Source organism: Loxodonta africana, chromosome 25 (assembly GCF_030014295.1).
Source record: "Loxodonta africana isolate mLoxAfr1 chromosome 25, mLoxAfr1.hap2, whole genome shotgun sequence".
NCBI lineage: Eukaryota > Metazoa > Chordata > Mammalia > Proboscidea > Elephantidae > Loxodonta > Loxodonta africana.
Genome location: NC_087366.1, coordinates 24,043,521 through 24,055,910, shown reverse-complemented (window position 1 = coordinate 24,055,910; position 12,390 = coordinate 24,043,521). Strand labels below are relative to the sequence as shown.

Here is a 12,390-nt window from a genome sequence, read left to right as displayed (position 1 = left end):
TGTTCTGAAAAAAGACTTGAGAACCATCTAGTCCCCCAAAGATATTTTTAAAAGAGATAAGTAGTTATATGTGTGATTTGGGTTTCAGATGAAATGATTGCCTAAGGCTTCAGTAAGAATTGAGGCTTTAAAGAGGTCCTCCACTTTTCGTAGCAAGGAACAACAAAAGAGAGAAAGAGAGATGACAGGTATTTCAGGTCATCTGAAATTTTATTGCTTGGAAATTTTATCAGAATTCCTTGAAAATACGTGGTTAGCAAAGATCCTCCCGGTATTTAGTCAGCCGAGGGAGTTTTGAATCTTTGAGGAAAGGATATGAAAGCAAAGTTGAAAAATCTTAGCTTTACTGTTATTTGCTTGTTAATGACTCCTGCCATTATTATCTTTAGTTTTTAAAAGGCCAGAGAATCCCCAAATGATACCAAAGTGTCTTTGGCATTAAAACTTACTATTGGCAACTAGTAATTTTTTTAGTAATCCTTGTAATATTAAACAAAGCCTTCAGATGGAATATTGAAGGAAACTTCTTGTTTATGGTTATTAAGAATATTTCTATCTAAAAGTCATCTGTACTTTTGCCTTTTAATTGTGTTCTTAAGTAATTATGTTTTTTCTTGTTAATATAAACTAGTTACATCATACTTCTATCACATTTTATATTTTCTACTCAATCTATAAGACAATTTTGGGGTTTTTATGTATCAATAATTTTGCTTTTCAAATAATTCCAGCTGTGTAGCAGTTTTAAATTTCTGTTACTCAAGTTAAATTACTGTTAGATGTAAAACCTAGAAAATTACTTAAAATTTTGAGTCATAGCAAGAAATACCATAGGTATATCTTAAATCTTGAGTAGAATTTTCTGCTTAATAGTTGGTTGCTGTAGAAATTGAGGTGTTGTTACCCTTCAGCTATTTTTATATCTTCGTGGCTTTTTTTGTAACTGTACTTTGAGAAATCCAACAGTATATATGACTCTTCAGAACACGTACTGTAGTTACCTGAAGAGAAGTTAACCATGTTTACAGTCCTCTTCTTTGGTTTGTATTTCTTTGTTTTTATTCAGGGTGCTATAAACCATATACACTGAATTTCTTGTTATAATTTCTAGTGTCTTTAAGGTACTTGTTTTCTGAAACCCAGCATGTATGCATCAGTATATAATTACATCCAGCAAATAACCACTACATAGAACCTGAAATAATATAAGCGGTAACCTCATAACATACTGAATGACCAGTTTTTACATAAAAATGCAAAAGAAAACCGGTATCAGATGAAATTGTAGTATGCTCCCAAGTTCTTTGTGTTCTAAGAGATTTGGAAATTGCTACTACAAATGTAAAATAATTATGCATGTCAACATACATAGTATTTTTAAATAAAAAGAAATTTTAAAATACCTTTTTGTATCTGTCGATAAAGTGAATCCAGAAACTTGCTGCCCTTATCCTTGATTTTAAAAATGAAGTTTGTTCATCTGTGACTCTAATGGCAACTGCATTTTTGTTTTGGACCGTTGAATCCAAGCTGTAATAAGGAACGTCTTTTTCTTCTTAAAGTACTAATCCATTGATTTTGACAAGCCACCTATGTAATTTTAAATAGTATAGTGGAAGTTCTGGTCTGTGGGCTGTCTTTAATCCAGCAAGGAAAGCATCATGGCTTTGCTCTGTCTGCCACATGGAGAAATGCAGTAACCAGCTGCAGCTGACCCAGATTGTACATACAGTACCCTCGAATAGTGATTCCCTCTCCTTCGCGGTAGTCTCAGGTTCAGCCCACGTATTACGTCACCAGAAAAGCTGCTAGCGACTGTGGGGGAAATCTCCTTAGGATTTCCTCTCTGTTGCCTTAAATAGGGTGGGGGTAGTGGGATCAGCAGGAGGTTGAATAGCTATGAACAAGGAAAGATTGTGTGCAGGTTGAAGGAAGGGCACCATCTGGAAACAAACTGTCATAGTTCAGCGGGCAATTATAAAACAAATATTTTAGTCTGCTGGCCAGAAGTCTTTTACATTGAACACTGAAAAAACAGTGTTCTCAACTTCACTTAGAAGAAGTTGCAGGCTGATGAGTTTGTTTTTCGTTAGCACAAGAGCCTGACTTTGTCAGGTGGCAACCCCCTAAATACCATATGCTTTAAAGCCTAAAATTTTTAAGCATTTTGCTAAGTTGACATTTTAGAAGGTCTCAGACTTACAGGAAAGCTGACATTGTAATATGTTATATTTTAACTTTGTAATGTTTCCTAAGATTAAACTGCTTTTACACAAGATTATCGAAAGCAAATAGACATCTATATATAACATTCTTTCAGAAACTTAATACGTTTTAAACTTAAATTCTGGTGTTATATAAAGTCACCTCCTCCTCTTCTACAATACTGCTTTTCTCACTTGACTAAGGTCGTTCTTGTTATTGTTGTGGTGTGGTTTAAAAGCAAACATAACCCTGAACTGAGTGAAAAAAAGAGAAATCTGACTCTCTACTAGCTACATGAACTTAAGCAAGCCATCATACCTACCTCTGGCCCAGTTTCTTCGCTGAAATTGAGGTGCTGGGGAGGGAATTGTTGAGTACCAACTATGCTACTATTTTTACATTAAATTGAGAAATGTTTTTGAATATCTTAATAGCTGAAGAAACATAAACTCAATGGTTGTAAGTAATTTGTCTGAGGCTGTACACTTAGCTACTAATTAGTGGGACTGGGATTTGCATCAGACTCCAAAGCATCATGCCACAGCATCTCAGTGAATCGTAGAGCTGCTGAACACTGTTTCCAGATTGAACGTTTGCGCTTCTGCTTCCTACACATGCCGTGTGCTTTCGCCTCCCCGCCGTCCTAGCTAGGGCTATTTTTCTGTCTCTGATACGCCATACCATCAAATGTTTGTCGATCCACATCTTTTATTTAAAATCTGAGCTTAATTTCTGCCCTTTTCACATTTTTAGTCTTAATTGTTTTTTAATTCTTGTGACATAAATAGGAGCCCTGGTGGCGCAGTGGTTAAAGCTGTCAGCTGCTAACCAAAAAGATGGCAGTTTGAACCCACCAGGTGCTCCACGGGAGGAGGATATAGCAGTCTGCTTCCGTAAAGATTCCAGCCTCAGAAACCCTGTGGGGCAGTTCTACTCTTTCCTATAAGATTGCTATGAATTGGAATCTAGTCCATGGCAATGGGTTTGGTTTGGTTTGGCTATAACAAATAGTTATACAAGGTTGAAAACTCAAGGGCCTATAAAAACAAATGCTCACAAGGATGAAGCAGATAATGTAAATAAGTGAAGTAAGCCAGAAGTAAAATAATAGAGAAAAATACAGTTAGTCCCTGACTTACAACATACTTGAGTTATAGTGAACCGCGCTTAAGACCATTACAACTTGGTTGAGTTCCAGTGAACTGCACTTATGATTGTAGTTTTTTTAAACATCTTATCGTTAGTAGTATGTACTACGTACAACGTTAAAATACATCTGTAATTATATGTAGTGTTCCCAACCCCCAAAGACATAGACTGGATTTATAAAGATACTGATAATAAAAAGGCAATAATAATTGAAAACTAAGGGGAAAAATGAGGTAATTAACATCAGAAGCAACTTATGATGGAGCCGTTGGGGTGGAACCCCATCACAAGTCAGGGACTGCCTGTAAGGGTGGTGATAAACTTTCACCACCAAGGATCATGAGACAGGGTTGCCAGGTCTTCCAATTTTTCAGGAAAAGAGAATCATTTAGATTTTTCCTATGCTATTTCCTGAATTTTAAAACATTAGGACAAAAAAAAATTTTTTTTTTTACTAGGACAGATGAGATGCCAGCTGCTAGTCTCTTATTTATATTATATAATACATTCCTGGATCATTTAGTGATTATGTTACATTCACTAATAATAGCTTCATCTGGAAAAATGGAAGATACTAAGTTCCTCCTGGTTTTGAGCTTTCTAACTCGAGTAGTTAGTAATATCACTATAACTAAGGTAGGAAATTGGAATGGCAGATGTTTAGGGACAAATAAGTTTATTTTGGCATGTTAAATTGAAAATGAAAGTCAGAAGCACAGTTCTATAGAGAGAGCTGGAAAGACATCAGTGATTAGGTGATGGTTGAAGCTACAGAACTGTAAGATACTACAGAGAAAGTACAAGTAGTGTGAGAAGATTAATGACAGAACCATGGAGAATACCAGCTTCCAAAGAACGTGAGGAAAAAGAAGGTTCAAGCCAGGAAAGACCAAGGAACTAAATATAAAGGAATGGTTAAAAAAAAAAAAAAACTGCAGAGATTAAGTAGATGGGGTAGATGAAGAAAAATACTAAGGATTTAATAATGAGGAGGTCATTAAGGTTTTTGCCAGAATTTCAGTAGTATGGTAGATATAGATTGAAGTTGAAGAGTGACTGGTTAACATATTACTGGCAAAGGATTAAAAAAAAAAATTAAGGATTTAGAAATCAGTAAGAAAAAGACAACCTAAGAGGAAAAAATAAGTAAAAGTCATTTTTAAGCTAAATGTTTAACTTCATTACTAATCAAGGAAATGAAATTTTAAATGAGCAAATTACAATTTTATACTCAACAAGATTGGCAAAAATTAAGAAGACTGACCATACCAAGTATTAACACAAATGTCAATCTGCAGAAATTCTTGCATACTATCAGTGAGAATGTGAATTGTTACTACTTTAAAAAAAAATGTCGCGTTGTTCCGTATAGTTGAACATTACTACATCTTCCTCTCATTGCCTTTGAGTCAATTCCAAATCATGACAACCCTATAGGACAGAGTAGAACTGCCCCATAAGGTTTCCAAGGCTGTAATCTTTATGGAAGCAGACTGCCACATCTTTCTCCCTCAGAGCAGCTGTTGGGTTCAAACCACTGACTGTATAGTTAGCAGCCGTGCACTTAACCACCGCATCACCAGGGCTCCTTTAATATATCTTGTTGTTAGGTGCCATCACGTCACAACTGTAAGATAACTACATAGCAGCCCTGTGTACAACAGAACAAAACGCTGCCTAGTCCTGCACCATCCTCACATTCTTTGTTATGTTTGAGCCCATGGTTGCAGCCACTGTGTCAGTCCATCTCATAGAGGGTCTTTTTTGCTGATCCCCTACCAAGCATGATGTCTTCCTCCAGGGACTAGTCCCTCCTAATAACATGTCTAAGTATGAGGCTTTGTAGTCTTGCCATCCTCACTTTTCCCCTAGGTATGTGTGTATATATATGTATATGTCCTAGAGTAGTTCTTATACATATGCACCGGGAGACACATAGAGGAATGTCCATAGCAACATGAGGGGAGAGGGGAATAACCCAAAAATCTTATCAACAGTAAAATAAGTAAATTGTGATATAGTTATACATTAGTTTTTCCCAACTTAAGGAATCGTTAAGAGCTCAGCTGCTAACCAGAAGGTCAGCAGTTTGAATCCACTAGCCGCTCCTTGGAAACCCTTTGGGGCGGTCCTACTCTGTCCTGTAGGGTCACAATGAGCTGAAATCAACTCGACGGCAGCGGGTTTGGTTTTTGGGGTTTAGTGTCATGGATGAATCTTAGAAACAAAACTGAGAGAGAAAGCTGTTGCAGAAGACTGTGGTTTTTAAATGTATTTAAAAAATGCTCATAAATCACTTATTGTGTACTGGACACTGTTCTAACCACTTTACAAATATCGCTATTTAATTTACTCACACGTACACAAAATAAGCTCAAGTCTTTCACAGGTTTTCCTGACATATGTAAACTTGTATATGTATCAAATATTACACTAAAAATAGAATGAAGCATAAAATAAAGCAGTAAGGGTACTGTGCTGTATTTCTCTTTCAAGGTGTTTGTTGAATGGAGGAGGCAAGGGTCCTATCTTGAGGGGATCATGTTTAAAGGAAGGGTTGCTTTTATTTTATTTTCTCAAATGGGAAATTTAAGTGTATATATTCCCTGGGAAGTGCAAATGGTTAACACGTTCAGCTGCCAATCAAAAGCTTGGAGATTTGATTCTACCGAGAGGTACCTCAGAAGAACGACCTGGTGACCTCCTTTTGAAAGGGCAGCCATTAAGAATCCTGTGGAACAAGTTCTACTCCGATACATATAGGGTTGCCACAAGTCAGAGTCAGCTCAACAGCGACTTGTTCGTTTGTTTGTTTTATTGGCTCTGGGAATGGAGCCAGTGGGGAATGAGTAATAATAGAGGAAACAAATGAAATTGGAAGAAGAAGAAAAGAGCTAGGCTGTAGACTCATTTGGGGTCATAGAATTAGTTGAGGTTCCCTAAAGAAAAAAAAGTATGTATGATGGGTAGCTTAAAGAATACCATACAGGTTTACTAAGTAGAAAGGAATGGTGCTAGGATGAGTAAAAGCTTTGCCATGCCAACTAGCAAAAATTAAGTACTTATTGTCAAAACAAGACCCTGATGGCTGCTAACCAGAAGGTTTGAGGTTTGAACCCACCAGCCGTTCTATGGGAGAAAAGACCTGGCAACCTGCTCTTGTAAAGGTTGCATCCTAGGAAACCATATGGGATAGTTCTACTCTTGTCATATTGGGTTTCTTAGAGTGTAAGATAGGGTAGCTGCTTTAAATGAGTTTTTAGTCTTGAACAGATTAAGATATAAATATAAGAAATTTTAAATAATTAAAGAGATTCTAAAGTCAAAAATTATCACATGAATGGTATGAATAGTGTGTGCATTTATAACATTGTGTAACAAAATGCGTGGTCTACAAGGGAAGCCTGTTTGTGATCGGCTCTCTCACTAACAGGTTGTATGGCATTAGACACCCAAGTTCTGTGAACCCGAAGTTCTTCATCTATAGAAAGAGGGGTTTTGACTAGGTAGTTGCTAAGTTCCTGTCCTTGAATCTGTGAGAAAAGCAGAGAATAGTTGACACACAACTATCATCTGAAAAATAATAAGATTAGAACGGGCAGCAATGAGTCTAGAAAACATCCAAAGTGAAGGAAGTGGTGTGAGAAAAAAGTAGGACTTATTTGGAAGATAACGAGTACATCATTTTGGTTACATTTACCCTGAGAATTCATGAATGTGGAGTCATGAGGTAAAAGAAGGAAAGCATGTGTTTTCTCTCTAACTATAGTGATGTACTTATACATTTTACGTGTGCATAGTGACACTCAGAAAATATTTTTAATACAGTGACCTTGCATGTCCAGGACTAGTACAACCAAATTACTTGCAGGGGGAGGATTTTTTTGTTGTTGGTATAGAGAAAAAGGAGTAGGAAAGCATTAACTTCAGTTTGTAGTCACATGGACTATCTCAGAAACCTAACTGTTGATCTCTAAGACATTTCTATCCGGATGAGACAATTTTCAAAGTACTTAAGACTGTAATGATGGTAGTTACCAACTCACGGCAAAAGGTACAGAACTCTCCTTAACATCTTCAGGTTTACCACAACTTGGGAAATAGGTACTAGTTGAATAGATGCAAAAATTTGAGGCTCAGAGAGATTATAATAACTGTCTCCATTGTACAGCTAATCTGCGGGAGAGCCAGTTCAAGAGCTCAGGTTCTTTCTTTCAGGTCCCACATGTGCTGGCGTTTTCTAACTCCAGGATCAAACCATACTTTAAATGGTATCGTAAGAAGACATTTTATCTAAATAAGACATTTACAAGAAACGTGTATTATTCGCATGTCTGACCTCCAACTCTGTGGAATCTAGGTTTCAGTGGTTATGTTTTAATAAGGCTGCAGTACATTAATAACAATATATTTTAAATATGACATATATTGAAACATAGCTATAAACGAACTCTGCCTCCCCTTTACTTTTTCATATTCTTCCAAACTACAAGTAAGAAAACGCTCATTTATCTAATTTTGTTTCAGGTATCTATTTGTCAGATTTAACATACATTGATTCAGCGTACCCATCAACTGGCAGCATTTTAGAAAATGAGCAAAGATCAAATTTAATGAATAACATCCTTAGAATAATTTCTGATTTACAGCAGTCCTGTGAATATGGTAAGTTTGTTGGGGGGTGAGGCTCAGCCATTATCACGCTATGGTTCTGCTGATTGATTCATACACACCAAAGGCCACTTTTCACACAGCCGGGAGCATCAATTTCTTATTTCCACCCTAACATGAAGGAAGAAAATAGTTATTTTTTTTTATTCCATCATTTAATACTTTGCATCTTTTCAAAATCTTGCTCTTAAGGAATTGAAGTATTTAGTATTTAAAATTTTTAACTTCTATCTTTTGTTCTCTAGCTCTTTTGCATACACGGCACAAGGGCAGTAACTACATTGCCACGTAACAGTCATTTAGCTCTTTATCGTTTACAGAATTATTTTATATTATCTTCATCTCATTTGATCTCCCTTATCTACTATATAAATCTTATCTTTTTCAGTTAGAGAAGAAGCTGTGACCCTTGATCTTAGTGACATTCAACTAGCTTTTTTGCATCAGATATTGAGTAACCAATTCTCTTCCAAGGTGTATTTTATGGAAAGACATTGGAAAGAGCTAAGGCAACCCAAATGATTAGAAAAGGCTTTTTTTTTTTTTTATGTTTTTAAAATGTTTAGATGCTTCCAGTTTGATAGGGAATAAAGTTGGCTGTTGGTATTTTTCAAATTTGTCATTTGTATTTGGACGTTTTAAGGCTGTGTCGTCATGCTTATTAGTATTTATTTTTGCATTTGAATTGAGAACAGTGTCTCCACAGTATCACTACCAATATTTTTATTTTTACTGTTACTTATCAGAAGGCTATCACTTTTCCTTTAAACTTGGCACCATTAAAAATATATTGATGCCATTAAACTTTTATTCTTAACCCTAGTAGTTACAATATTTTTAACAGATCCCATATATAGTTTTTATGATGCGTAGAACAGCGAGGTTACCGTATTTGGTTTGTTTAAAATAAATTTGCCTCAAAGTTAACTTCATTTGTATGCATCTATACCTAAAAATATATCTGGAGACAGGGTGCATCTTACTGAAAATTAAATAAAATACTTTCTTATTCTAGCCTTTCCTCAATTTTTTTTAATATAACACCAAATTATAATCTTAAATTAATCTTACTTAAAATATATGCATGGGGGAGGAAATACATTTACACATGGGAGCCAGGTTTATTTAAAAAAAAAAAAACTTACTTTACATCTTGCATTTAAGATGAAGTCCCCAAGTTTTTCTGTGAAATTTCTGAAATGAGACTTTGTAAATGGAGCCGTTTTATAAAATATTATACAAACAATGTGCAACTATAATTTTTATCGGTGCTATTAATACTTTTCTGTAACTCATTGGTTTCTCTATTACAATCCAGGTAAGATTTCTAAATTACTTTCAGTTTAACATCAAATAAGTTTACCTCAATAATGGCCTTCTCGAGTTAATTTGGAAACCTTGGTGACGTAGTAGTTAAGTGCTATGACTGCTAACCAAAAAGGTCAGCGGTTCAAATCCACCAGCCACTCCTTGGAAACTCTGTGGGGCAGAGTCGGAATCAATTAGACGGCAACGGGTTTGTTTTTTTTCTTGATTTAGAGTTAACTTAAATTTTGGTGCCATGTGGTCTTAATTTACTTTTAAATGTATTTTTCTCTTTACTTTTAAAGTTTTGTTTAAAATGTACATTATAAGATAAATTACTGTTTTTTCAAAGTTAACTTTTAAGGTTTTGGTTATGGTGTACTTCACAGGATAATTATTTATCACTTTTTGCCTAGATATTCCCATGTTGCCTCATGTCCAAAAATATCTGAACTCTGTTCAGTATATAGAAGAACTACAAAAGTTTGTGGAAGATGATAATTACAAGTAGGTTTGATCTTCAGAGGTGGTTTGTATGGTTTTGTCCTGTCTTCCACCCTTCCATCCCACTTATTTAACATTTACATTGTGCCATATGAATGTCATACAAATGTCTGCTACAGTGGTAAATTCGCAATAGTAAAGGTAATCACTGTATCATCACGGTATAATTGAGCCAATATACAAATATCTATTCCTTTATTAAAAAGTATTTTAAGTTGTTGAGAGCTAATGTTTGATAGTTAATGTAGTGATTTAAATTTCTTCCTTTCTCCATGTATTTAGGCATTGAATTTTTATGAAAACTTAGCTCATAACACACTGAAATTGAACGAAACAGTCTAAAAAATTAAGAAATTACTCCTTTTTTAATGGTAATTTTTTGAGCTTGTTTTCAGTTGTTGTTGTATTGAGAGAATATTGAACCTTCTTGCTTTTGGATAAGAGACAAATTTCCCCAGTGTAGCATCACACTTAGTTACTTTTTTCACTATATCATAGCAAGTCCTTTGTTAGGAATTATTTTAAATCACGTTTTAAATAGCTGATACCCATTTCTTTCTCCCTGTCTTTCACAGTATTGCCCAAACTTAGGAAATTTTTAAATTAGTAACCCTTTTTATCATGCATTTGCATGCTATATATTATAACTGCTAGGGTTTTTTCAAAAGGTGTGAGGATATAGAGCTTATTTCTCTTGAGGCTTCTCATTTTTCTTTTAGCTGCATTCATTAATTAAAAATTTTTTTTTTCTTAACTTTATTATATCAGTTATTCCCAAGCTTTTAAATTGATCTTTGTCTTCTGCAAATATTTTCTGTTTTAACATTTTACCAAAGTGAGACTAGATTGTTTTTCATTATTAACATATGTATACATTCGTCTTTCTTGTCTCATATGGTAGTGATTAGCAACCTCCCTGTTCCATAGGTTTCAACAATTTTTAAAGAATGCTGCTGAATAGAATTAGTCCCCATAAAAGACTGGAAATTCTGAAAAACAACCGTAGTTTTTCTTCAAATATTAAATATATTACAGATGCTCTGAATACATACTTCAGTGAATCTAAAATGTTATTAATGTTTGCAAATAACTTTATTGTAATCTTTTCCCACACCAAAATGTTACCACTTTATATTTGCATACCAATTTTTATTTTACAAAAGTTTTTACGTGGTAACTTATTTGAAAATCTCTGCGGTCGATGGATCAGCTTCAGGGCTGGAGTTGTTTCACAAGTCTGTTGTTGCCTTAAATTATAAGCTTCTTGAGTTTGATGGTCCATTTCTTATGTCTGCCACGGTTTTCTCACCCCATTTCTCTAATTACTGGCATTGCAGTTATATAGAATAAACATACATGTTTGGTCTAATGAGGTATATAGAATATATTATCTTAAAATTCAAAATATGAGTAAGCTATTAAAAATTTCTTTATCTGGCTCAAGAACCTTACTGAATTTAAAAGAAGTTACATTTTAACTATTAAATAATAGTGAAGTTGAAGAAGTTTCTGCCCAATATTAAATGATAAATTATAACCATTGAAGTTGAAACCCAGGTGCACACTGGTTAAGAGCTCAGCTGCTAACCAAAAAGGTCAGCAGTTCAAACCCACCAGCCACTCCTTGGAACCCCTGTGGGGCAGTTCTGCTCTGTCCTACAGGGTCCCTATGATGTCGAAATCAACTCGACAGCAGCGGGTTGGGTTTTCTGGTTTATAGCAAAAGCATAGTATAGTGTTTATTGAAGATCATTTGTACTTCGCTAAGATGATAGACTTGGCCATTTAAGCCACTAAAGAACTGAAGAAAAAATTCAAGCCTTAAGTTGCAATATTGAAGGATTCTACGGGGTAGAAAGCATCAAGAAAGGTAGAAGGAGTACACAGCCACTATACCAAAAAGAATTGGTTGATGTTCACCCATTTCAGGAAATAGCATATGATCAACAACTGATGGTACTGAAGCAAGAAGTCCAAGCTGTACTGAAGGCATTGGCAAAAAACAGGGCTCCAGGAATGGACAGAATACCAAGTGAGATGTGTCAACAAATGGATGCAGCAGCATTGGAAGTGCTCACTCATCTATGCCAAGAAATTTGGAAGACAGCTACCTGGCAAACCGACTGGAAGGGATCCGTATTTATGCCTGTTCCCAAGAAAGGTGATCCAACCGAATGTGAAAATTATAGAACAATATCATTAATATCACATGCAAGTAAAATTTTGCTGAAGATCGTTCAAAAGTGGCTGCAGCAATGTATTGACAGGGAACTGCCAGAAACTCAAGCAGGATTCAGAAGAGGACGTAGAACCAGGGTATGATTGCTGATGTCAGATGGATCCTGGCTGAAAGCAGAGAATACCAGAAAGAGGTCTACTTGTGTTTTATTGACTATGCAAAGACATTCAACTGTGTGGATTATAATAAATATGGATAACATTGCAAAAAGTGGGAGTTCCAGAAGACTTAATTGTGCTCATGAAGAGTCTGTACATAGATCAAGAGGCAGTTGTTTGGACAGAACAAGGGGATACTGCATGGTTTAAAGTCAGGAA

General features: G+C 35.4%; 1 protein-coding gene across 14 annotated transcripts in view; it reads left to right on the top strand.

The window, feature by feature from the left end:
• Positions 1-12,390, top strand: part of RALGPS2 (Ral GEF with PH domain and SH3 binding motif 2) — a 248,678-nt gene that overhangs the window by 198,051 nt on the left and 38,237 nt on the right. For all 14 annotated transcript variants that reach the window (XR_010319389.1, XR_010319387.1, XR_002785980.2 and 11 more), the window contains 2 exons: positions 7,882-8,019; positions 9,747-9,837. Coding sequence is in view for 6 of the 14 variants with exons in the window: in XM_003410872.4 (XP_003410920.2) it covers positions 7,882-8,019; positions 9,747-9,837 (229 nt within the window). In the remaining 8 variants the exon portion in view is untranslated. The remainder of the gene's footprint in view (positions 1-7,881; positions 8,020-9,746; positions 9,838-12,390) is intronic.